At 34.9% G+C, this 24,767-nt stretch overlaps 3 protein-coding genes across 4 annotated transcripts; 1 reads left to right on the top strand and 2 right to left on the bottom strand.

Annotated features, from left to right (window-relative positions):
* The first annotated feature begins 347 nt into the window (after window positions 1-347).
* On the top strand, window positions 348-7,015 carry LOC112733813 (organellar oligopeptidase A, chloroplastic/mitochondrial). The gene is made up of 16 exons (XM_025782901.3): window positions 348-751; window positions 1,010-1,133; window positions 1,324-1,400; window positions 1,805-1,948; window positions 2,119-2,349; window positions 2,428-2,518; window positions 2,816-2,937; window positions 3,776-3,883; window positions 3,979-4,224; window positions 4,632-4,777; window positions 5,183-5,300; window positions 5,665-5,824; window positions 5,913-5,944; window positions 6,067-6,132; window positions 6,364-6,435; window positions 6,530-7,015. Exons 1-16 carry the CDS (start codon window positions 467-469, stop codon window positions 6,608-6,610), a joined length of 2,103 nt encoding a protein of 700 aa, XP_025638686.1. The 5' UTR covers window positions 348-466; the 3' UTR covers window positions 6,611-7,015.
* A 275-nt stretch (window positions 7,016-7,290) lies between these two features.
* On the bottom strand, window positions 7,291-14,055 carry LOC112733812 (nodulation receptor kinase). Its single transcript, XM_025782900.3, has 15 exons — window positions 12,807-14,055; window positions 12,102-12,612; window positions 11,286-11,758; window positions 10,952-11,102; window positions 10,749-10,820; window positions 10,597-10,665; window positions 10,305-10,376; window positions 10,115-10,183; window positions 9,854-10,029; window positions 9,372-9,598; window positions 8,998-9,124; window positions 8,853-8,921; window positions 8,509-8,698; window positions 8,242-8,374; window positions 7,291-8,121 (listed from the first exon to the last, which is right to left on the bottom strand). Exons 1-15 carry the CDS (start codon window positions 12,901-12,903, stop codon window positions 7,786-7,788), a joined length of 2,772 nt encoding a protein of 923 aa, XP_025638685.1. The 5' UTR covers window positions 12,904-14,055; the 3' UTR covers window positions 7,291-7,785.
* Window positions 14,056-16,303: 2,248 nt separating this feature from the next.
* Window positions 16,304-20,528, bottom strand: LOC112733811 (probable beta-D-xylosidase 6). 2 transcript variants are annotated; one of them, XM_025782899.3, is made up of 6 exons: window positions 18,566-20,528; window positions 18,241-18,407; window positions 18,067-18,164; window positions 17,634-17,981; window positions 17,102-17,431; window positions 16,304-17,021 (listed from the first exon to the last, which is right to left on the bottom strand). In XM_025782899.3, the coding sequence occupies exons 1-6, from the start codon at window positions 19,208-19,210 to the stop codon at window positions 16,444-16,446; spliced, it is 2,166 nt and encodes a 721-aa protein (XP_025638684.1). In that variant the 5' UTR covers window positions 19,211-20,528; the 3' UTR covers window positions 16,304-16,443. The 2 variants fall into 2 exon arrangements, with proteins under 2 accessions (XP_025638684.1, XP_025638683.1); XM_025782898.3 differs by having other exon boundaries at window positions 17,102-17,527; window positions 18,566-20,525.
* Between the last annotated feature and the right edge of the window lie 4,239 nt (window positions 20,529-24,767).

Here is a 24,767-nt window from a genome sequence, read left to right as displayed (position 1 = left end):
GAGAAAAAGTGAAGTTGATTCGGAAGAGAGGGCACGAAAACAGTAGCAGCAACACGTTAGGCTGAGCGTGGGAGGGCCAAGCGCATCGGGCTGACCGGCAGAGGTGAGGACGGAGTCGGTGGGAGGATGCGATGACCTCGGTATGGCCGACGAAAAATTCAGTGACGCGTGAGAACCGGAAAAGATGACGGTGAGTTTTGGACGTGTATTAGATATTACAATAAAATTAGAAATAACCGTAGATAGTGTGAATGAATTTAAATACTAATTTTAATTTTACTTTTTTTTTAATTCATTGTACACATCGTACACATTTAATATTGTTCCCAATACTTTCTCCTTAAAAAATAGTTCAATTTAAAGTTTAAACACTCATCGAATCAATTCTCTTCTTCGGTTCTATGCTTGTTACAAAACTCTCATTCTTTCACTCTTTCACGCACACTCTCATTTCCTTTATTCAACAATGGCGGCAACTACACAGGACGATAACCCACTCCTGAAGGAATTCGAGTTCCCTCCTTTCGATGCGGTGGAAGCGAAGCACGTGCGCCCGGGGATCCGCGGCCTCCTCACGAAGCTGGAAGCTGACTTGGACGAACTTGAACGCACTGTTGAGCCCTCCTGGCCCAAACTTGTTGAACCCTTGGAAAAGATTGTCGATCGCCTCTCCGTTGTCTGGGGCATCGTCAACCACCTCAAGTCCGTTAAGGATAATTCCGACCTCCGTTCCGCCATTGAAGATGTTCAGGTACTCTTTTCATCTTCCAAAAAATGCTCAATTTATCATCTAATTCAGAGTGATACGCATTCTTACATTTATACTAATTACGTATTGGTTTGGTTGGTAAATTTTCTAATTTGATCAAATGTGTACGCGTTACTGGTTAAATCCGAACGCTTTCTCTCAAAAATCTGTCTCTGATTGTAGTGTGAGTTCAGACTTCACTAATTCAGAGTCGTTGTTGGTATTTTAGCTAAGCTTTATGTTTTATCGTTATGTTTGCAGCCGGAGAAGGTTAAGTTCCAGCTTAGATTAGGGCAAAGCAAGCCCATTTACAATGCCTTCCGAGCCATTCAGGAGTCTCCTGATTGGAACACATTAAGTGATGCTCGCAAGCGTATAGTTGAAAGTAAGTGATTGAAGTATGTTGTTTTGTTCTGTCTCTCTATGTGAGTTCTGATACTAAGTTGACTTAATTTATTGGTGTTAAAATTTAGATGAGAAAGATTCATTTGATAATGCACGTGCATTTGACTTCAGTCTTGTCGAATGAGTTCCGTTTTATCACATTTTACACTTTACTGCTTGTGCCTTTGCAGCACAAATAAGGGAGGCGGTTCTTAATGGAGTTTCTCTTGAAGATGACAAAAGAGAGCAATTTAACAAAATTGAACAGGTATGTTGACCGTTCCTTTGTCAAATGATGTGGGAAAATGAAATCAAGGCTTTGTTTGTGATTAGCCAGAATTTGAAATCTCAACTTATGAGTATGCTTGACATAAAAATAATCTAGATAAAGTTGCATTGACTGCTAATACTTCTGTACTTTTTCCAAAATTGTTAATAGGAAAGGGTCAATACATGGAAGCTTGAACTCCTAAATTCTTTAACAATATCAATTCCAATGGAGGCTTCGCTAGTGATTAGAATTTAATGATGCTACTTCCTCTTTTTTCTGTTTTTTTTTTCTTCTTTTTTTGTTTGCTTCTCAAATTCTGACGGAAGTGATTGACATTCAGACCCGAAGATTCTGGTGATGGTTTTTTTAATTGATTTTGGTTATCATGATTCCATTCACAGGAACTAGAAAGGTTATCACAAAAATTTGAGGAGAATGTTTTGGATGCAACAAAAAAGTTTGAAAAGCAAATCACTGATAAGAAAGAGATTGAAGGATTACCTGCTACTGCTCTTGGGTTGGCAGCTCAAAGTGCAGTGTCTAAGGTATATCATTTTGATAATTATGGTTTTGTTAACATATGTTCTTAAGGGGGTAGAGGTCAAGGAATCAAAACAGCATTTATTACTCATTATTTGTTCACATGCATTATGTTTATCTCACATTTATCTTTCTTCTTTCTTTTGTTTGTTGTTTACTTGTCGGAAACATGCAGGGACATGAAAATGCTTCTGCTGAGAATGGACCATGGGTTATCACATTGGATGCTCCATGTTTTATTGCTGTAATGCAACATGCTCGTAATCGTTCTTTGCGTGAGGAAGTCTACCGTGCATATGTTACGCGTGCTTCAAGTGGAGATTTGGATAATACAGACATAATTAATCAAATTTTAAAGCTTAGGTTGGAAAAGGCCAAGCTTCTCAATTACAACAACTATGCTGAGGTATGAGTATATATATTATTTTCATATTAAGGATATAGTCCTGTTGTAGGTTGCTTGCTGATATGTAATCCATCACAGGTTAGCATGGCTACCAAAATGGCAACTGTTGATAAAGCAGAAGAACTTCTGGAAAAGCTTCGCAAAGCTTCCTGGGATGCTGCCGTGCAAGGTATTCTATCTGTTGCACTTCAGATTTAGTACTTATGTCGGTATTTAAATTTTATGTTGTTACTTACTGGTTGCTTCATTAGTTTTGCTGGGAAAATGGCATCCTTTATAGGCTTGTTGGCTACTTATCTAAATGGATGAGCCATTCAATATTGTTTATTTAATATTCCAAGAAAGAAAAGGCATAGGTGTCTTCTTGCAGGAATTCAAAGCATAACACTAAGTTCTAAATATTGTCCTGTAACTCGTTGCATTTTGAAAATTGGTACCTGTTCCATTCTTTCTTTTTTCCTTACAGATATTGAAGATCTTAAGACATTTGCCAAAAGTCAAGGTGCAGCTGAAGCTGACGATTTGACACATTGGGACATCAACTTTTGGAGTGAGAGGCTACGTGAATCAAAGTATGATATTAATGAGGTAGTTCTCTGTCTCTCTCTCTCTCACACACACACACACTCCCCCCCCCCCCCCCCCAAAACCCGAAAAAAAAAAAAAGGAAGTGTTGGATGAACTGCAAAACCTTTTTACTTGGATATAAACGTTGCCTATTTTCTTAAAGAAAAAATGGAAGGCCAAAAGTTTAATCATTTATATTGAAAAAAGACATACATAACTACAGCATCATAATCAACCTTATTGATGTACCAAGGCTTTCCAAAGAAGCTCCAAAAATCTTCAATTGGCTTTTGCTTATTGCCATTCAGTATATGGAACCTTTATTCCCTTGCAGTTAAAATTGATTCTAAAATTTGTTAGATTATTTAAATTTGAGATATCATATATCAAGAACACACTCGTATTTTGTTGATTTTATGCTTCTGGTGATTTTAACATAAAAAATAAAATCAAATAAAATTATACTTCTGTCTTCTGATGTATATTTGAGAAATGTTAGGTGACCAACATTTTTTCCTTACATTGCCTTGCATTTCAGCCAGCACTGGCCAACTCTCCATTTTCTTCCACTAAAAGTATTGGCCCTCTGGCATTTTCCTATATAATAAGCATATGTTGACATAATATAGATCATACGATAAGTTTATATTTTGGTCTGTTGTTCTTTTCAAATTCTGATATGCTCATACACATCCTTTTTATTAATATCAACCGTATATGAGCTTCTGGTCTTTTGTTTCAATTGAATGATAAAATGACCGTTCAAGTTTCCATTGCTTTTAAGTTTTAATTGTGTTTTTTTATTTAATTTATTAAATATTCCTCGGAATTCTCTGATCTTTGTTGTTGTGTCTTTTAGGAAGAATTACGCCCATTTTTCTCTCTCCCAAAGGTTATTGATGGGCTCTTTAACCTTGCAAAAACTCTTTTTGGTATTGAAATTGAGGCAGCTGATGGCCTAGCCCCGGTAACTTAAATTGTTTTTATTCAGTTTTGGTTCTTATATTAGGTGTCAATGTATTTTAATTTTACTCATGCAAGATTGTTCTTTTTCATATTTAGGTTTGGAATAAGGATGTCAGGTTCTTCCGTGTTAAAGATTCTTTAGGTAGTCCAATTGCATACTTCTATTTTGATCCATACAGTCGTCCCTCTGAAAAAAAACAAGGTGCATGGATGGATGAAGTTGTTGCTCGTAGTCGTGTATTATCACATGATGGTATCTCGCCAAGGTTACCTGTTGCCCACATGGTGTGCAATCAAACACCACCAGTAGGGGACAAGCCTAGCCTAATGACATTCCGTGAGGTAAAGTCAGCTGTACTTAACATATTTATCCATGTTATATTTTTGAACCGGTGATCATTATATGTGAAACAATGGAACAAACCAATTAGGCAATGGTAACTGGGAGTATCTAGTCATGTTGTTCTCACAAATTTTAGACTCTGTCAAGGGCCAGACTATAAGAAGTTTGTAATAGATTGACATTTATTGATTGGCTCTGACCTTTAAGCTTTGGTTTGAACATACATGTAATCTCACTATCTTTACAATTGACTATGTACTCTTGGTCATATTTTAAGTGTAATACTGTAATCTCATTATGTTTAAAATTGATTTTTAACTATTGGGCATAACATGTAGGTTCAAATCTACCTTTTTCATTTAATACAACACTAACAAACAAATCTTTTTACTTGCCTTTTTCTCAGGTTGAGACCGTCTTCCATGAATTTGGTCATGCACTACAACACATGCTTACCAAGCAGGATGAGGGTTTGGTTGCTGGTATTCGAGGGATAGAGTGGGATGCTGTTGAGCTACCTTCTCAGTTCATGGAAAATTGGTGCTATCATAGGTAAGAATTATGCGGTGTGTGGTTTACTGGTTTTTATACCTTTGTGGTCTTTGTGTACATGGGTGTTGCTTAAGCCTTCCTTTTGGCAAAATTAGAGTAAAATAGAGTGAACTTTATATGTGAAACCCTTTATATAATTAATTATCTGGTGCATCTTTTCCTTGCTACCATTGTTTTGGGGTATTGTAAAGTATGTTCTTGAATTGACATCCGTTTCTTCTCATTTCATTGTTATCTACGGGGCACCCAAATTATTGTGCTCGTTGACAGGTTGGTTCAACTGTTCTATTCAGTGGAGCCATCTTTAACCATTCATATGTCATCTGTTTCACATTGCCTTTTGGTTTATAAAAAATGGTTTTCTAACTGCTATTATGTATTTTGATACGTCGTCTCTTGTTTCAGAGAGACTCTAATGGGTATTGCAAAGCACTTTGAAACTGGGGAGTCTCTTCCCGAAGATGTATACTTGAAGCTTGTGGCAGCTAGGACTTATCGTGCTGGGTCTCTAAGTCTTCGGCAGGTTGGTAAAATTTAACACTTAATCGTCTTATTTCTGCTCATTATTTTAGAAATTTGTTGTCTCTTTTTGATGGCATCTTGTGATTGTTGTCTTGGATTTTCATCGTTGGATCAAGACTGTTAAAACACACCCCAGTTGGAATAGATTTTTAATAGAAATACATACTTTATTTGCAGCGTGAAACTTTTTTGCAAAATACTTATTTTAGTTATTTTTTTCAAAGAATTAATTACATTTAACAAAACTATTTTCATGGGTCAATGTAACTCCAATATATATTTTATGCTGATTCTGATCTTACACTAGTCTTACCTGATTAATCCTATATATGTTTGTTAATGTATATCCAATTTTGTATTTGCAGTTAAGATTTGCAACTGTAGATCTAGAGCTTCATACAAAATATGTTCCTGGAGGACCAGAATCTATCTATGATGTTGACCGGAGAGTTTCTGAGAAAACACAAGTGATTCCTCCACTGCCAGAGGACAGGTTTCTTTGCAGTTTTAGCCACATATTTGCAGGTTTGCCATGCTGCTTGTATTTATTGAAATCACTCAGTTATCTTACAAAAGTTCTTGTTAATTCTATGTCTGCTTTTGTATTTTTTAGGTGGATATGCAGCTGGATATTACAGTTACAAGGTATTTATATGTTGATTTAATACTAAACAACATTTCTCAAATCTTGAGGTGCCAATATAGTTCACTTATGTGTTTTTTAACACTAAACATTCTAAACTCTTGTAAATTTGACTTTGATGCAGTGGGCTGAGGTGTTGTCTGCAGATGCTTTCTCTGCATTTGAGGATGCTGGGTTAGATGACATCAAGGTATATTTGATGGCAAAACAATTGTCAATTTCAAAATATCCAATCTCCTGTTATTTACATATAATATTATAAACAGTATTCTTCTTATATTACCTATTGACTTGCAAGTTACGCTATTTTTTTTTTTTCAAACCTATGAAATGTTTTTCTCCGTTATAATCTGGTATTCACTGTTTGTTTAGTTAGAATATGCTACTTTGCTAGTTACATGATTGATGCTTCTTTACACAGGCTGTTAAAGAAACAGGGTGCAAGTTCCGCGAGACGATTCTTGCTCTTGGAGGCGGCAAGGCACCCCTAGAGGTCAGATAACACATCTGAACGTATCTTCGATATCCACTTGTCTTGATGTTTATCCATATCTCATGTCTGAAACGTGTCTGGCTGCTGTATTCAGGTGTTTGTGCAATTCCGGGGGCGAGAACCAACACCGGATGCATTGCTCAGGCACAATGGCCTAGTGTCAGCTGCAGCTTGAGTATAGTATCTAATGTTTGGTGAAGATCCGAGGCAGAACATCATGTTATTTTATCACCAATACATGAGATTTGGAGATGGCTTGTTTCACACTGCCATATCAAATCTGTGCAACTGAACAAAAAGTAACCTTTACTTTCCTTAATCTATCAGAAAACATCAATAAAAAAGTCCAATTGTCATTGATAAAAATCGGAAAAAAAAAAAAAAAAAAAACAGGAACAGCATTTTTCACTCTTTAAAATCACCACCTGATTTTCAGACATGTCACATGGTACATTTTTAACGCTTATTATTTTTTCTATGTTGCATGTGAGTGTGTATGACAAAAAGATGAGACACAAGATATGATTGCAATGCTATGGGATTAAAGAAATCGGTGCCTCTGATTTCTTTTTTGGTTGTACAGTGGTATTCAAAAATCGTATCTATGGATTTATGTTGTTTAATCTTTCGGTTGTACAGTGGTATTCAAAAAATCGTATCTATGGATTTATGTTGTTTAACCTTTTTTTAAAAGAATCACAAATCAGGACTGTGCGATTTACGTTTTTGAAAATTAAAAAATTTTTAACATTGAAATTAGATTTTCTGATTTTTGTTTTCAAAAATAAAAGATTTTAATCGATTTTATTAATATCAATTAAAAAAAAACTCCATATCAAAGAAAAACACCCACACTTCTAATAACAATGTATTAAATGCATATTTAATCTATATAAAAAAATTAGTCATATTTTTAATCTGTATTCACCTACCATACAATTATTTACTACTCAGATCAAATAAAAATTCAATACCCAAGAACGTGATTTACTTAAGGGTATACCAGCCTCTATTCTAAGTGTAAGAAAACAATTCGAGTCTGAACTTTTAGCTCAATTCAACAAACTATATTGCTACTAGTACTCTCCCATAAACAATTGACGAAGGGGGTGTCAATGCAGTTGTGTTAAACAGTGAGCATTCTGTTGTCAAACTTGCAAGTTGGTGCATCTTTTCCTAGTTGTATGTGGCAACCCTACCACTTGTTTATCCATTTGAATGCATTGATGAAAACATTGAGTCACAATAAAACTGGAGCTTTGAATGCCAGTGTCCTAGACAACTATTATTTTAGTTTCCAGATGCGTTATGGAGTCCCTGAAAGTGCATCTCAAGTGTTTTTTCCTTATACTACCTCGGCTGCGGATGGTTCAAGGATTGAGGTATGATGGTTGATTCTACCATTGACGAGGTCGAGGGTGGCACCCTTTTCTCTATGACAATAGAGTAACGGTTGGATCCAAGGCTCTCTATGGACTTCATGTACTCCGATGCATTGTTTTCTATGATCAGAGCATCCTCCAACTCGCGCATGACGTCATCCATGGCCGGTCTATTTGTTGAGAAAGGTTCAACACATTGCAGTGCTACTTCCAACACTCTCCACATTGCTTCTGCATGGTACCCTCCCTTGATGCCAGGATCCACAATTTCCTCAATCTTTGATGCCCTTATGTACGGTTTAGCCTGCACACGAAGTTCTATGATTAGAAAATCACAGAATTGAAAAAGTCTAAGCAAAAATGGAATGCATTTGTAGGTGCAATAAGGTGAAACTAGTCTCATGCTTTTGGAGTTGTTCCGTACCCATTCAACCAAACTCCACTCATTCCGCGGTCTATGGATGTTGAGAGGCTCCCGGCCACTCACAATTTCAAGAAGAACCACACCAAAGCTGAAGACATCACTCTTTGCAGATAATTGCTGGGTTGTGTAGTACCTGCACAGGAAGATTTGTGATGACCTTAACTTTCATGAATAAACACAGAATGCTGCAGAAATAAATATTTTGTTCCCAAAGTTACTAAGAGATCAGTAGAATAAATTAAGGCAAAATCCTAGAAGTGCACTTACTCAGGATCAAGATATCCTGCAGTTCCTCTTACTTCAAGCGAAACAGCACTGTCTCCTTCCTGTGGAGCATATTTTGAAAAACCAAAATCTGCAACCTTAGCACACATGCTGTGATCCAAAAGTATATTGCTTGATTTCACATCCCTGTGAATTACAGATCGCTCAGGGAACGAGTGCAAATATGCCAAACCTGTTCAACCAGAAATCTAGTAAATATTCCTGTGGTCCCAACATCTTGTATATGAATTTGTAGTGTAGTCAGTTAGGTAAGAATCTGATGCATGGATTTTATATATTTGCATCTGGAACCACTTGGTAAAAAATACAACATCAAATTTACTTGCCTCGGGCGGCACCAAGAGCAATAGACAGTCTGGTTGGCCAGTCTAGTATTTTTCTCTTTGCAGGTTCTCCTGTTGTCAAGTGAAATTTTAGAAACATAACCCATCCATCAAAACATTTCAGCTTAAATGATCATTGGGTACTTACCATATAGTCTATCTTGCAGAGAGCCATTGGACATAAAAGGATAAACCAGAATTTGTTGGTCATTTTCATTACAATAACCAAGAAGAGGCACCAGGTTCTCATGCCTTATTGCAGAAAGCAGGTTTAGCTGCAAGTACCATCATAGACTAGTTAGATGGCACTGTGTAGATACCACTAGTATCAAATTTTATTTTGGTTAGAAATCATTGACTAGTAGCAAAATTTCATCATTGGCATATGCATTATTTTATGCTATCTAAAAACTACTCCATTCGTTTTCTTTTATCTGTCACTGTCACTTTATTATACATCATTAAACAATGCTATTGGAACTTTGATATAGCAATTAAATTTGAAACAAAAGTTTTGTGCACCTCATTATCAAATTCTCGAGTGCCTTGCGTTGATGTGGCTGACCGAACCTTCACAGCCACAACTTGACCATTTTCTAGGGTGCCACGGTAGACAGAACCAAAGCCTCCTTCACCTATCAAAATGTTGTACTTTTCGGTTGCAACCTCTATATATTCCAAAGTGAATGCTTGAATTGAAATAGATTTTATCAAGAAATCGTCTATGCTGTTCAATGAGAATATCACATCTGCATTTTGTTTGTGGAAATACATGTCAGAATAAATCCTGCAGTTTGGATTGGAATCTTGGACCAAAATATATGGTATGCTACACAGAATAAATCATATGATGATAGCAATGTTCTTTGATATAATGAACACTCTAAGTAACATTATGAGATAGTTTAAAAATGATGAGATGAATTATAATCTTGATTTTGTATATAATACAAAAAGACCAAGAACACCAAACATTAGGGGATATGAGAATAATTAATGCCTACTTGTTATCATTGGGTTGCTTTTTCTTCCAAATGCTTCCAATGGATTTAATCTCTGTCTATAACGATAAATGAAAATTGTTCCAACAGCCATAGCAATCAAGAAAGAGCCACATGCAACGGCTGAAATAATTGCTACTTGTTGTGGAAAATCATTCCCTTTCTGACAACTTCCATTACTGAAACATCAATGCAGCACAATCAATTTTATTTCCTTTGTCTCAAAACTACTCTTTTTTTCCTGTTTAGGAAGATACTTCTTACTCTGTATTGATTGAAATGTTCAAGTTTCCTGAAAGCTTATGGTCCATGCGATCATTGCAGCCATAATATCTGCAAAGTAATAATAGAATACAAGATAATGGAGTTTGCTCAAACATACTTACAGTGATTAGAATTCTGAAGCAACATCTTAATATATAAGATGAAATACAATGCAAAATCTAAAACTTACATTGACTTTAAATGTGGCAGTGAGTTATATGACGGTGGAAGTGACCCCATAAGATCATTGTATCTCAGATCTCTGATCCAAAAAAAAGTCTAATTAATCAATATTTGGAAAAATTTCAAATAGCACATTGCTCTATGATGAGGAAGTAAGTACTATTTTCTTAGCAAAAAAAAAAAAGTTATTTTTCAACATTTGAAAGTAGGTGTCTATTGAAGTATCGATATCTAATAAGAGGTAAGAGCAAACAAAACTAAAATTGGGTGTTAAAATTCATCGAGGAAAGAGTCATTACAGTGAAGTGAGCATTGAGGAACTTGGAAATGAGGGGATATGGCCATTGAAGTTGTTGTGGCTAAGGTTCCTGCACATGCACCAATGGAATGAGTCCCAAAATACAAACACATGCTAGCAACTGAACAAAGGCTTATTATAAGGAAGCAATACATTATTTGTAAGTTAGTCAACTCTGTGACACTGGATGGAAGTGGTCCTTTCAGATTACTTAAGGAAAGATCCCTGCAAAACCAACAATAATATACATCTTATGCGGTTATCAAATCATTAAGAACCACAGTTCAGTGATGTAATTCTTGCTCTCAGTTTGATGAACTTAGCAACATATTTTCAAGAAGAATAAAAGGACTTACAGCTTAATGATAACAGGTGCATCATTGGAAAAATCACATGATATTCCTTGCCATGCAAAAAGCATGCATGGGTCACCGGTCCAGCTTTGTAGGACTTTGTTATCATGGTTTTCAGTGATTAGTTCTTCTCTTATCTTCAAAATCGCCACCACTAGTGAACCATACACAAATAAGTATAGATTTTAGTTACCTAAGTGGAATTATATAAAGGAACAATATGATGCTAACCATTAGTGAATCAGTATTGTTACTTAAATCTATGTTTAGAAAGCATTTCTCTTTTTTACATTTAAAGTCATCATTGCCATTGTATGATTCCTTCAATGATACTTACAATCTGTTTGGTTGGTTTCTTGCTTCCATGGTCGCACCTGCATGATCTCATAAGCATTACAAGAGGGTCCAAACACAGATCCAGATGCCTTGACCAATGTTAGATTAAGTGATCCATTTGCTGAAGAAGCATTCAACACAATGTGTCTATAATTTGACCCTTCACTTAATACATCAAAACTAGCCTTCTTAATCTCACTGTTAACATAGATGTCAAACACTCTTAGGCCTTCTCTAACACTGTTATTCAATTCAAGGAAGTAGAGAAACACAAGGTACTCGTAATCCTCCTTAACCTCAAGGCCATTGTGATTGAATTCCAACCTTTCAGGGTGAGTCAAAGCTGTTTGTAGAACTTTCAGAGGAGGTGTCACATTAGATTTGTGGTCCAAAATGCTAATATTGAATGATATAGGAGTGTATGGACTTGTAGTAGTTCTTTTCCAGATTCTATCACTTTGATCAATTGGGTACCTAAAACCAGTATGGGCCCATATTATAAGATTATTAAGTCTTTCTTGTCCTTGTAGATTTCACAGCATAAGAGCAACAAAATAAGGATACAGACTATAAATTGCACAAATCACTTAATATTAATACATTAAATATGTATATCATAAATGATGCATGTAATCTGTGTCATGTTTTATAGGTTCATGCATCAAGTTACTTAGATCGAATTGGTCTAAAGCCTGGTAGGACACAACACTAATTACAACTACTGATGTATTTATTCTCTATAAAAATCAATGTTAATCCATGTAGGCGACGCCACCTAGTGCCCCCTAAACCTAGGATTCTCAAGAGATTTATGTACCTTATGTCATCTTCTTTTCCCCCAAGATTACTTCTGTTGATCAGCTTCAGGACACTAGAATTCAAACCCTGCAGATACTCTTCAGACACTGATCTTAGCTCAAGCTGAGATATATAAGGGTTACCCTCTTCTGTCACTAGGCAAAAGTCTGTGTTGTTCTTTGTGGCTCTGAAAACTCCTTCAATTCTCAAGTCCTGCGATGATGATCTCACTGTACCTAACACTGTTACCCCTATAGAAACACCAAAGGAACCTTTACCTGGTTCATTTTCAGATGGAAATGTGCCCCTTATCAGATACACTTGATCCTTAGTTGTGGCCAAATTGTAACATCTCTTTCCCTTTTCTATGTCAAACACTCTTAATCTTCCATAGGCTGAATGTTTTAACACACTAGTTATTGGCCTGCAACTTCTTGTATCAGAGAACCAAGCATAATCTGTTTTGTAATCTAAGTTGGTCAATGGATCTTTATAGTTTGAATCAGCACAGCATGCTATGCTCTCAAATCCTGCAGAGAAAAAAACTGCATATCATACAATCTTATCCAAACCTGACCCTTCCCCTTAAGACTAATTATTTAAGCAAAATCAGACTAAAACTATCAAATGATATTGTTAAAATTTTAAGGATGGTAAAATATGCAACTATTAAACAAGATTTGTTTTTCCACATTAGTAATAATGACCATAGTGTAATACTAACCTTCACTTGCAGAAGCTGATCTGATAAATATGCACAAACATAAGACATATGGCACAACCTGTCTTAATAATACCAAATTATCTGATTTCTCCATCATTATAGGTTACCCCATGGGGTTGCTAAACATGAAGCCATGCCACTATACAAATCTCTTGAATTTCTCACTTCTTTCTCTGCCTTATGCAACCAACACTCACTAGTCCTACTATTAATTCAGATAACAAAAACTAAGGCACCTTGGTCAACCCTACAGTATACTACTACCATGAACCTCAATAAAAATTCTTCTATTGGAAGAATTTGAAATCATTACTTATCCAAATGTTAGATGGAAGATCATAGAACTCGAATGGATATTAAGAATAAAGGGTTTGACTTGAAACGTGTAGGAACTTCCTAACAAGGAGATAGAAGAGGAGTTAGCTAGCTAGGGAGCTTGCACTATGTACAAAATCCTTAGTTAAATATGTTTTCTTCGGTTCATATTTATTAATTGTTGTTGCTTTACTTGATTATGTGATTTAATATAATTAGAGAGAGTAATTAATGTCCTTGATTGGTCCTGTTCTTCCTTCATTCCCCCCTCCCTTTCACTCTAACGATGGATGCAACATGATTGAAAATAAGATATTAAACATAAGACAAAAAAAAAGGAACTATTTCTTCTGTACGTATTTTTGTGGAGATAGAGTTAAATAATATAAAATGAATAAATAATTGTATTGTCAAGAGTGTCAATGCAACTATCCTTATATTATGCTTAACAGTAATTCCCTTTCAGATTTTCAACTTTGAAACTGATGAGAAATCAACACGATGATCAGAAGTGGCTCAATCAGAGGCAGAAAGAGCATGCACCCCCCATTGACTTGGACAGTAGGAGTTACCAGTAAATAAAACTTAAAAAAAAAAAAGAGCTACGTTAGTATTTTTGTATAGTATATAATTGGTCTAAAAATTAAAACGAAGACGCTATACTTTGAGCTTCATCAAAACTTGTCCCTAGCTTCCGTTATTCTAAACTTGCAAGTAATTAAAGTTGGGCAATGTAACATTTGTTATATACATATTCATCAACCTGAGATCATCACAAATTCCATTTCTAATTGGAAACGGCATTCTCAGTTGATTTCTTATTGTTATTTTGAGGTGCACTAAAGTATTAACAAAGTGTCGTATTCTTCTACGTACACGATTACGCTGCCACCACCACATTCTCTCAATTTACTGAGACGCATGCATTTCGGTGGGTTATTGTCTATAGAAGTGAAGGAACAATGGTAATATATAACATTTACCTTATGGTATTTTAGTATAGTTTTGACTTTTCACTCTTAAAATAAATCTTATCAAGTATCTAGTAACTAAAAAAAAAAAAGTTATGAAGCATAATACTTCTATGTGTCAAACGTATCTTGAATACATATTCATCTAACACTCTAACATTTATCCATATCCTGTTTGAGAAAGTCTAGAAGACCAGCAAATTTTGTGATTTTTAGCCATCAATTAGCTATTAATGATATTTTTACTGGTGTGAGATTGCATCTAATAGTGTAAAATCATTCAATTTTCTTTTGATGGTTAAATGCTGGCCAAAATTTAACAAAAATGCTGTCCCCTAGCACTTCTCATCATGTTTTTAACTAGATTTTAATTAAATAAAAAAATATCATTTTTTGACATATTTTAACATACTTAAATATTATCAAATTTTAATGTGTTTAAATTTATTTTTAATATTTATTTTTTAAAAAAATTTAAAAATAATATATATTATTATTTATTAAATAAAAAATATTTAAAATATTTTATCTAATTAAAATACTATTAAAAATAATAATTTTTATTTTAATATCAATAGAACATCAAGATATTATTATAATTTATCTATATACGTTATTTTTTTGTCTCACAAGAAATTAAAATGAGTAAAGTATCGTTTTTGTCCCCAACGTTTGGAGTAAGTCCTATTTGTATCCCTAACGTTTAAATCGTCCTATTTGTATCCTTAATGTTTATAAAAGTGATTCAATGTTATCCTACTATCAATTATACTAACAAATCAGATTATATTTTTCAATCAATCTCACTTGGATGTATTCATTCTCAATTAGGTCTTACTTAGATGTTTTCGATTTTAATATTATACCCATGTGTTTAAATTCAATTATGTCCCTAAAAAAGTGAATTATGTAAATGTTGTAGGAATTAGTTTCAACATTTGATGAGCTATTTTTGGGAGTGAATCATCGATTCTATCCCAGACATTTGTATTCTTACTTCAAGAAAAAAATTTTAAAACTCAAACTAAAGCGCTCATGACGTGTAATTGACGGTAGGATAACATTGAATCACTTTTACAAACGTTAGGGATACAAATAGGACGATTTAAACATTAAGGACACAAATAGTATTTACCCCAAACGTTGGAGACAAAAACGATATTTTACTCGATTAAAATTAATGTGTTTATGTATTTTGTATTGTGTGGTGTTTCGTATGAATGTTATATTTTATAGCTATAAAGCATCAGATATCTATGAAATAAGAATCTATATTACATGTTGGCTCGCCAAATTACATTTATTTTGGAATTTTGATATTTCTGGCACTGTGGGCTGTGGCACACAACTTTTTACTTGGTCCATTTTCAATTCACAGTATACAACACATTTGAATTATTAAACGAATAAAATAATTTTAATTAATTTTAGTAAGTTTGATAAGAAGTTGCCAACGAGTATAATTTCTCCATTCTCATCTAAAAGTCTTCCATTCTCATCTAAAAGTCTTGAGTTCGAGTCTCACTCCTAATTAAAGAAAAAAAAAAAAAAGATTTGATAAGAAGTTGCATAATACTGTCGGTATTTTCAAAGCCAGAACGTTTCAAATCATTAATTAAATAGAGACATGACTTAGTAGTTTAATTAGGATCACCGATCATGCCTCCCCTACTCTAATCAAGCCTTAAAATTCAGCATGCATGAAAGAGAAAAAGTTGAAATAATAATAAAATTAATCTTGATAAATAAGGCTCTTTGGTATAGCTAAGAGTTGTTACTAGCCTGTATAATATATTGTTATAACTACTATCTCTAAAGACGTTCCTTACTGCTTTCACTACTAATTAATCATTAGTTTATGATGATAAACTGAGGCTATTAAAGTTGGTCTGCCTATACGCGACAAAGTGAATTTGATGCCTCGTTTATATTTAATTTATTGGAATATTCCCTTTAGATCTTTGTCAAAAAAAAATAGAAAAAGGAAAAAGTTTATGAGGGAAAACTTGACCTCCATTATCTTTGATAAACAAATAATCATGAGAGGGGCAATTGGCATAAATCTATAGCAGAAGACTTTTTAGTTTTTTCTCAAGGAATTATCTAGAGAGTAAGCAAGCATGTAATTAAAATTTGATTAATTAAAAAGTCAATCAAATATAGCCTAGTTGAATTTGTCTACTCGAACTTTTTGGTCATGTCAACAGAAAATTTGGAATAGAAATTTTTCATGGCATTTATTAATTCATAGTGTAACAAGTACATGCATGCATGTTGTCTAATAAGGGTATTAGAATATGAGAAGTGCGAGACATGTAATTTGCCTTGAAAAGAAACAGAAAAATATGCAATCAATAAATTTGAAGTGAAAGTATATGGTGTGTATCCCCTACACTGAATGTGTAACTGCCTAAGGGTAATATCCTCTTTCCACTCTCATAAGCAAGGCTCAAGTGTTGACAAGGATCTACCAAAATGCTTGTTTCAATAGATTCATAAGAAACAGTGTGCACACTGCTGAAACCAACCAGCTGTGTTGTTGGAGAACCTTGTAGAACTTTAGGCCACCTAGAGAACAACATCACAACATGGCTTCCATCCAAGTCACCAAGGTTCATCACAGAAACTTGCATTCCAAATCTCAACTTGCTGCAATCTTGCATGTCATCAACTAGAACCTCATCAACACCTTCTAATCTCTCTGCCTTTAGACTTTTGTACAAACTAATTTTAGTTGGTGATGATGATAAGAACTTGTATGAGAAAGCACTGTAACTCAGGCCATGTCCAAATCCGTAAATTCTAGTGCCAGTGTAGAATCGGTATGTTCTTCCTGGATAGCCACGAGATGGATCAGCCCTCATGTTCATGTCACTCATGGGCACATTGGTAAATGACTCTGGATACCATGTCATTGGAAGCCTTCCAGCTGCAGCAAAAATACCAACTCTTAAGGTAATTAAGTCATCAAATTTTCAGAGGTAATAAGATTACTGCATTCATTCAAACCTGGATTAACGAGTCCAAATATAATCTCAGCCAATGCTTTTGCACCAGCCTCACCAGGGTACCCGACCCACAGAATACTTGAAATGAGAGGGTTTCTATCAGCAGACAAAACATCAAGGGGCCCTCCACCAGTGAGTACTAGAATCACTGGACGTTTACTAGCATCGGCTATGGCGGATATAAGTACCATCTGTTCACCAGGTAATACAAGACTATCTCTGTCAAGATCCTCTCCCTCTTGTGTTGTGTCAATTCCAGCAACTATGATAACATAGTCAGCTTCTTTAGCAGTTTCAATGGCTTCATTGAAACCTTCAACTGATTGGCATGCTATGTCATGGCAACCAGAAGCATATGAAATCGATAAGAATCCCTTTGTAAACTCTTGGAGTTCCTCATATATGCTTCTTGAGGAGCAGGCTATTCCTAACCATTATTATTTAGTATTTACTACAAAGTCAGATGTATAGAACTAATAACGTGTCATCATTGGTGTGTCCGTGTTTGATAGCAAAAAACAATCATAACATACCTGAGTAGTCACCACCTAATTTAGTTTCTGTTGCCATTGGACCAATTACAGCTAAAGAGGTAATAAAATCTCTATCCAATGGAAGGATCTTATTCTCATTCTTCAGCAGCACAATCCCTTGCCTTGCAGCCTCAAGTGCCAGGGTTCTGTGCTCTGTGCTACAAACATTCCATGGCCCCAATTTCCCAAATTGCCCCTTTCTGGGGTCGCCATCAAACATTCCTAGGCGAAGTTGAACTGAGAATAGGTTGAAAAGAGCTCTATCTAGCTCCTCTTCTTCTACCTTCCCTTGTTTGATAGCAGATTGAGTATGTCTAAGCATGTATGTTCCACAATTAATGTCCACACCTAAAAATAAACCAATAACAAAAATTGTGTATTGAATCCAGTGAAACCATTCATCCACTTGAAATGAAAATGGGAAATAAAACACCTGCTCTGAGAACATCAGCAACAGCATCTTCTGCTGATTTTGCATACTTGTGATATTCATAAACGTTGGCCACTGCATCACAGTCTGAGGTGATATACCTACACTCAGAACAAGCAATGACAGTTATTTTTCCATTTTCAATCAAAATCCTGTTCTTTTGAGAAAGGTTGTTACCCTTGAAAGCCCCACTTGGTTCTAGCTAGTCCAAGTAGATCCTCATTGGCACAAGCTGGAACACCATTAACTTGGTTGAAAGAACACATCAAACAGCTTGCTCCGCCTTGTTGAATGCAACTACGAAATGGGGGCAGATAAGTGTCCTCCAAATCTTGCTGTGTTACCTATAACACAAGCAATCAAATAATAGCTATATGTTTTGAGCTAACAATCGAATATGCCAGTTAATATAACCATTCATGTGTCTCTACTCTCTACCTAACAGCTTAAACTAGTTTTGAATATGAATATATTTGTACCTGAGAGGAAAGTAAAAGCTTACAAGAGCATTGAAGTTATACTTGGTGAAATTGGCCCACTTGTCCAAATCATAAGCTGTAAAATGTTTGCAACAAGCAGAGACAAAGAGTCCATGATCATGAGGACCACCCTGGAGGCCCCTCACAAACTCAGAAGCATAGGCAGAACAAAGCATAGGATCCTCACCAGGGGTCTCTTGTCCCCTCCCCCACCGAGGGTCCCTAAAAACGTTGACATTTGGAGACCAAAAAGTCAAACCAGCTAGTCCAGCATTGTACAAAGCCCTTCCCTCCACGCCAATGGCAGAACCAATCAAATACCAAAGCGTCCTATTGAATGAAGCCGCTGTGAGTATCACCTGAGGGAAGCTTGTTGCGGAAGCAACAGTGGTGGCTGCAACGCCATGGAGAGCGTGGTTACGCCACTGGTAGGGAGGAATGCCGAGCCTGGGAATGGATGAGGAGTTGGTAGTGAGGCGCTGAAGCTTCTCGGAGAGTGTGAGGAGTGAGATAAGGGATTGAGCTCTGCCTGAGATGGTGAGGGAGGTGTTGCAGAAAGGGTAGGTGCTATGGCGTGGTGGCTTGCATGCGAATTCAACACTCTCTGATTCTGAAGTCAAGTGATCAAAGAGAAGAACAAGGATGATGAACCACACCAACTTGCACATTATTATTCTTTGCTTTTTCTCAATGTTTCATTACTTTTACTTTTACTTCACTATGCTCATTTTCATTCCAATCCACAACATACTACTCTGCCCGTGACCTTTCTCACTCACAAACAGATTTAATTTGTTTGGTTGCCAACGGTATCTCCCATTCCACAGGCAATTTGATCTGAACTTCATTTAAGGGGTCTACCACTAATTAATAAATTGGTACATACACAAAGCAAATTTAAAACACTAACATTTGCTTAAGTAGATGAGTGAGTTGACTATTTGACCAATCATATACCTTTTTTTTTTTTGGTCAGTGGATGAACAACCCCAATCCTAGATACACAACACACCCACACACTCCTCACGTATGTTATCACATTTTTTCTCAATTGCATTCTCTAAGGTTTGAACCCTAGACCAATCATATACCTAATACTACCAGGGCATTGCAAGATTTCAAGTTTTGAACTTTCAAACCCAGAAAACAAAAAAAAAATCTATTTGGGCATTGCAATCAGTTTCACAATCATTGGACAGAACTTGTGGCCCATTTAATTAGGGCCATACACTGGAGTGAAACCATATTCAGATTGTTGACCCAAAACAAGAAAAAGAAAAAGCAATTGGATTGTGTCGCATGGATGCATAGGGTTCTATTTTCTAGCCTTGATTGGACGAAGAGAGGCCAATGAGCCATAACTTATACGACATTCTGCCCCCTCCCGTATCAAAGGTCTCGGATTCGAGTCCTACCAGCTGCAATCGAGAAAAAAAAAATTGCTAAATATGTGAGGAGTGTGTGGGTGTATATGGTGTACCTAGGATTGAGAGTTATTCAATCCACCGACAAAAAAAAAACGAAGAGAGTATTTTTGGCATATTCCCCTCACAATTTTCTAGAACAACTAAATAAAATTGTTTGATGGACTGGAATGAGCACAACAATCTTGATCCTAGAAAAATTATATATGGAAACGACATTCTCCCCTAATCTGGATACCTACAATTATTATCTTTAATTAATATAGAATACCAATCCGATAAGCATAACTTATGAATAAATTTTGATTAGCTTAATGTATATTCGTACTGGAAATTTTCATAGTTTATGCTACTTGCATTGCATGCTGTTGCTGTTGCTGCAAGGAATCTTGACCCAATCTGACCAATAGTCAATCAGAGTCTAATTGAAGTGCCAGATACTACTCACTTGACGAAATTATTATCGAATAATTAACAGTCTAGCATAAACAATAATATAATAACCAACCAAATTTAATATTGAATCAGAGTTTGGACGATTATTAATCATATACATGTTCTTAATATTCTTTTTTTCATCATATCAGATTGTGTGTATGTTAAAAAAAAATTAAGAGAAAATATTATTTTTGGAGTGGTCGAATTTAATTCGAATGTTACCCAAAACATTAATTATTACTCTATTTCATACAAGAATACACCAAATAAGACTCAAGATCACCATTATACTGCACATATCCCTATGATTAATTTTTTATTATTATATATATATGGTGATCACCTAATTTAGAGTTTCTCTTTGTTAGCTTTTTGTTGTAATGATCTAATTTGGAAAATTTTCTGTAATAAAAAAAATCCCATCGAGACTTTATCGTGTGAATTTTGACAAAGTTAGCAGCAGTAATGATGATTAAGGTATAATGTCAGAATTAATTATAGTGGCATGAAAAAGAAAATGTAAGCAACAATACACATAAAAAGACATGGAAACTTGTTGATATATATATTGAAGCAGTTGGGAGTATGGCTCCACATGCAGTGCTAGGTTTAATAATTACTATAGTAGATAAAGTTTCTAACGGTTGGAAATTTTTTGGAAGTTGTGGTTTGTGGTACCACAATTTAGCCCAAGAAACAAAACGGAAATGATACCAAAATACAAAATCTAAGTTGGAGTTTTAGCAAACGAAAAAAGTCACTTTGTGAATTAGAATATTTATATATGATTGAGAGATTCACCTTTTTGGATCAGCATTAAAGTCCTAACTAAATCCAAGCGATATGGATGCAATCATCACCTTAGACATTATCATTACTACCATCAAAGATTTTCCAGATAAACATGATAGCTATTTCCCATTGTGTTTTCTGTCTTAATGTCCCATCTATAAATATATATCTATCTGACTTCAATTGCAAGGTGGGTTTCCAAATTCTACATCCGTTATTGCGAATGTACAAGTTGCATTGCAAGCTAATAAGCGATAAATTATTTAGTGCCTATATGTCTCGTGTATGGGTTCTTATCTATAACTAGCTATAAGCTATATTAATTAGCAACCATATAATTATAAATTTGATATATATATTTGTATAAAGTATTATTATTTGCGCCTTTAGTAATATATATAATAATTATTCATTCATTTTTATTTCTTGTAATGTATGTGACGTACTCATATTCACTTGATTATATATGACAAATATTAAGCGACTAGTATTTTTATTTTATATTTATTTTATATTTGAAAAAATACTAGTTAATTTTTCATTTTTTCGCTCTTGTCCCTATCATTTCTCATTCAGTGAAAGCTAAAGGACTTATTGTTCAATTCTAGCACATGAAATTGCCCTGTATATATATGTGCGTATATATTTTTGTAATTGAGTGAAAACATAGAATATAATTAGAAATTAGTTAATACATGTTTATAGAACACGTGATATGGACATTAAAAATAAAAACAATATTATATAACTAATAAAATTTATTATTTTTAATCAATTCTAAATTTTAAATATTAAATTCTAAATTCTAATAATATATATATAAAACTAAGGTATTGACTCAAAGTGTTGATTAATATTGATAAAAAGTATTGGTTCCTAACATTTCTCTAAAAATAATAACTTTTGATATATATTTTATGTATTTAATATTTCAAAAGTGTATAAAAATATGAAAAAGTTACATTTTTTATTTTTTTAAGATATGCCCACATCTTAACCAAACCCAATATTGAAGAGGGATACAATAACCAACACTAGGATCTATTAATTTGTTACGTTGACAAATTAAAGTGAATTGAGAGAGAGAGAGAGAGAGAGAGACAATATTTGGCGTATAAGAAGGTGGTGTGTTGTATGTAAAATCCAAGAAATAGGATTGTCGAGACACTGGTGGATTTTACTTGCAGAGCAACGTAAGAAGCATATGAAATCTATAAACTGATTTACCCGGGAATTCAGCCGAGCAAAAAATAGAATAGACATATATACTTGTCTTCATGTGTTTGTTGTTACTATATATCTAAGAATATCATAGCTAGCTATAGCATATATCCATTCCTGACCCAAAACTTTTATAGATTCTGTCTCATACTATTATTAATTCCGTTCCTTATAGACCGCAATTTTTGCTAAGAACCAAGGAAAGGGTCAAAACTCAAAACGGAAGAACAAGGGAAGTGACTTGCATCTCAAGCAAATATAATATCATCAACCAATTTGTCATACATATGTTATCTCCAATTTTCAGTTTACCAAAAAGGACCAAAGTCAAATTAATCATCATTGTCACCATTTCATTAACGAATATACAAAAATTTCAACCTATATTAGAGTACATTAAACTTTGCATGGTTGCTTGAAAGAAATTATTGATGGGACTGGGGGATTGGAGTAGACTATAGAGAGCTAGCTATAGCACGGTACAATACAAAATAGTTAGCTATATATGTCATCAAATGTGGCATTGAAAATAATAATAATAATAATAATAATAATAATAATAATAATAATAATAATAATAAGTGAAAATGGAGCAGGTGTCCCTAGCTACATCTATGTTCGTTACATTCACCTATTTTATGGGACTTTTATGGCATCATTATTTGGGGTATTATTGCTACCCACATACATAGGTAGCTAGCTTCTGTTTAGAGTTCTCTTTGGCGATATATATATATATATATTAGTGATGATTGATATCATCGTTAAGTATTGGTGTATACAAGATATCAACATTTTTTTCAATAAATTATAATTCAAATGGTATAGTCTCCCTATATTCAATTAAGGGGTCTCGAATCTTCCTATATTTAGTAAAAAAAAAGATATCAACATTTTCACCAATAAATTATAAATTAAATGACATAATCTTCTCATCCTCACCTAAAAATTTCGAGTTCGAATCTCACTCCTATATTTAAAAAAAAAAGAGTGAATACCCCATCCAACCCCTGACAATTATCTCGAAAGGACAACGAGGCTCCCAAGAAAAAAAAACACACAATCCGACCCCTGATAATTTTTTTTTTGGACTGATTAGTCCCTGTGCCAAAAAAAATAACATTATTTTTTTTTGGCACAGGGGCCTCGTTGTCCTTTCGAAGTAATTGTTAGAGGCCGGGTTGGGTTTTATTTTTTTGTCAGGGGCCGGGTTGGGATTTTTTTTTTGTCAGGGACCTCGTTGTCTTTCGAGATAATTGTCAGGGGCTGATTTGGTTTTTCTCAAAAAAGAATCAACATTTCCATGAGATAAATTTATCACACCATTAATTTATGCTGGTGTATGTATAAGGTAAATCAAAATGATTAATTTAACTTAAAGATAAAATTTGTCACATGTCAGTAGGACAGATGTATTTATTGGGGAGTGGGGGCAACTGCCCCAGTGAAATTCCAAAAATAACTTAGTAGTTTTTAGTGAAATGTCTTAATTGCTCTCATTATATAATTAATTTTGACCTCAGGGCTCAGACCCACCCCAAACTAAATCCCTAACCCTTCTTTTTCTCCAATCTTCTTCATCTGCTCCAGCCCTCCCTCCAAGCTCCAGCCTTCGCAGTCCGCACTAAGAGGCTAAGAGCCATTAGTCCATTACTGGCTTGCTATTGTCGTGTCGCGTGCCACCACTCCGCGTTTCAGACAGTGTCACGGTTCTCTCCTTGCTAACGTCTCCGCCCTCCTGTCTCAAGAGTCCAGAGTCACTGCTGCCGTGCCGCGTCTCCGCATCCCCTTCTGGCTTCTGCCTTGTGCCTTCTTCTTCTTCTTCTTCTTCTTCTTCTTCTTCTTCTTCTTCTTCTTCGAATACTGCGAATCTGCGAATCTGCGTTCCTCTTCTCTCTTTGGTTTTCACTTTTTATTCTTCAGACTTCAGCAGAGAACGCCTACCTTTCGCCTTCGTCCTGCTGCCGCTGAACGCTGCACGCCCGCACCGCTACTGCCTATTGGGTTCTGCATTTTTGCTTCCTAGTTCCTAGAGTTTAGCTGTTCAGATTCAGTCTTAGATTATTCTATTTCTTGGTACATTCATGAATCATGATTCAGCGATCTGCAATTCTGTTTATTCACTTATTTGCTAATTGGATTAATTTGTTTGATAATTGATTTAGTTGGTTTGTTAATTGTGAATTTGTGATTGAATTTGTTCTGATGTAATTACAACTTTGCAAGTTTAGTTTGATTAATTTGTTTGTTAATTCACTTATTCACTTCTTGGATTAATTTGTTTGTTAATTTGTGAATTGTGATTGGATTTTATTCACTTAGACTGTACTCCTTTTTTTCTTCTTTGATA

Source organism: Arachis hypogaea, chromosome 13 (genome assembly GCF_003086295.3).
Source record: "Arachis hypogaea cultivar Tifrunner chromosome 13, arahy.Tifrunner.gnm2.J5K5, whole genome shotgun sequence".
Classification (NCBI taxonomy): Eukaryota; Viridiplantae; Streptophyta; class Magnoliopsida; order Fabales; family Fabaceae; genus Arachis; species Arachis hypogaea.
The sequence above is the reverse complement of the archived record's forward strand: the minus strand, read 5'-3'. Positions and strand labels throughout refer to the sequence as shown.

Excerpts from the sequence above, each read along its gene's own strand:
- LOC112733813 (XM_025782901.3), top strand. The coding sequence starts at position 467 with ATGGCGGCAACTACACAGGACGATAACCCACTCCTGAAGGAATTCGAG. Across the intron at positions 1,134-1,323 it reads TCGCAAGCGTATAGTTGAAA|CACAAATAAGGGAGGCGGTT; the intron begins GTAAGTGATTGA and ends GTGCCTTTGCAG. Across the intron at positions 3,884-3,978 it reads CAGCTGATGGCCTAGCCCCG|GTTTGGAATAAGGATGTCAG; the intron begins GTAACTTAAATT and ends TTTCATATTTAG.
- LOC112733812 (XM_025782900.3), bottom strand. The coding sequence starts at position 12,903 with ATGATGGAGAAATCAGATAATTTGGTATTATTAAGACAGGTTGTGCCA. Across the intron at positions 11,103-11,285 it reads AGAAACCAACCAAACAGATT|TGGTGGCGATTTTGAAGATA; the intron begins GTAAGTATCATT and ends ATGGTTCACTAG. Across the intron at positions 9,599-9,853 it reads AAGCAACCCAATGATAACAA|ATGTGATATTCTCATTGAAC; the intron begins GTAGGCATTAAT and ends AACAAAATGCAG.
- LOC112733811 (XM_025782898.3), bottom strand. The coding sequence starts at position 19,210 with ATGTGCAAGTTGGTGTGGTTCATCATCCTTGTTCTTCTCTTTGATCAC. Across the intron at positions 17,982-18,066 it reads TGCTGATGTTCTCAGAGCAG|GTGTGGACATTAATTGTGGA; the intron begins GTGTTTTATTTC and ends GTTTATTTTTAG. Across the intron at positions 17,022-17,101 it reads ATTTGGACTCGTTAATCCAG|CTGGAAGGCTTCCAATGACA; the intron begins GTTTGAATGAAT and ends TTTTTGCTGCAG.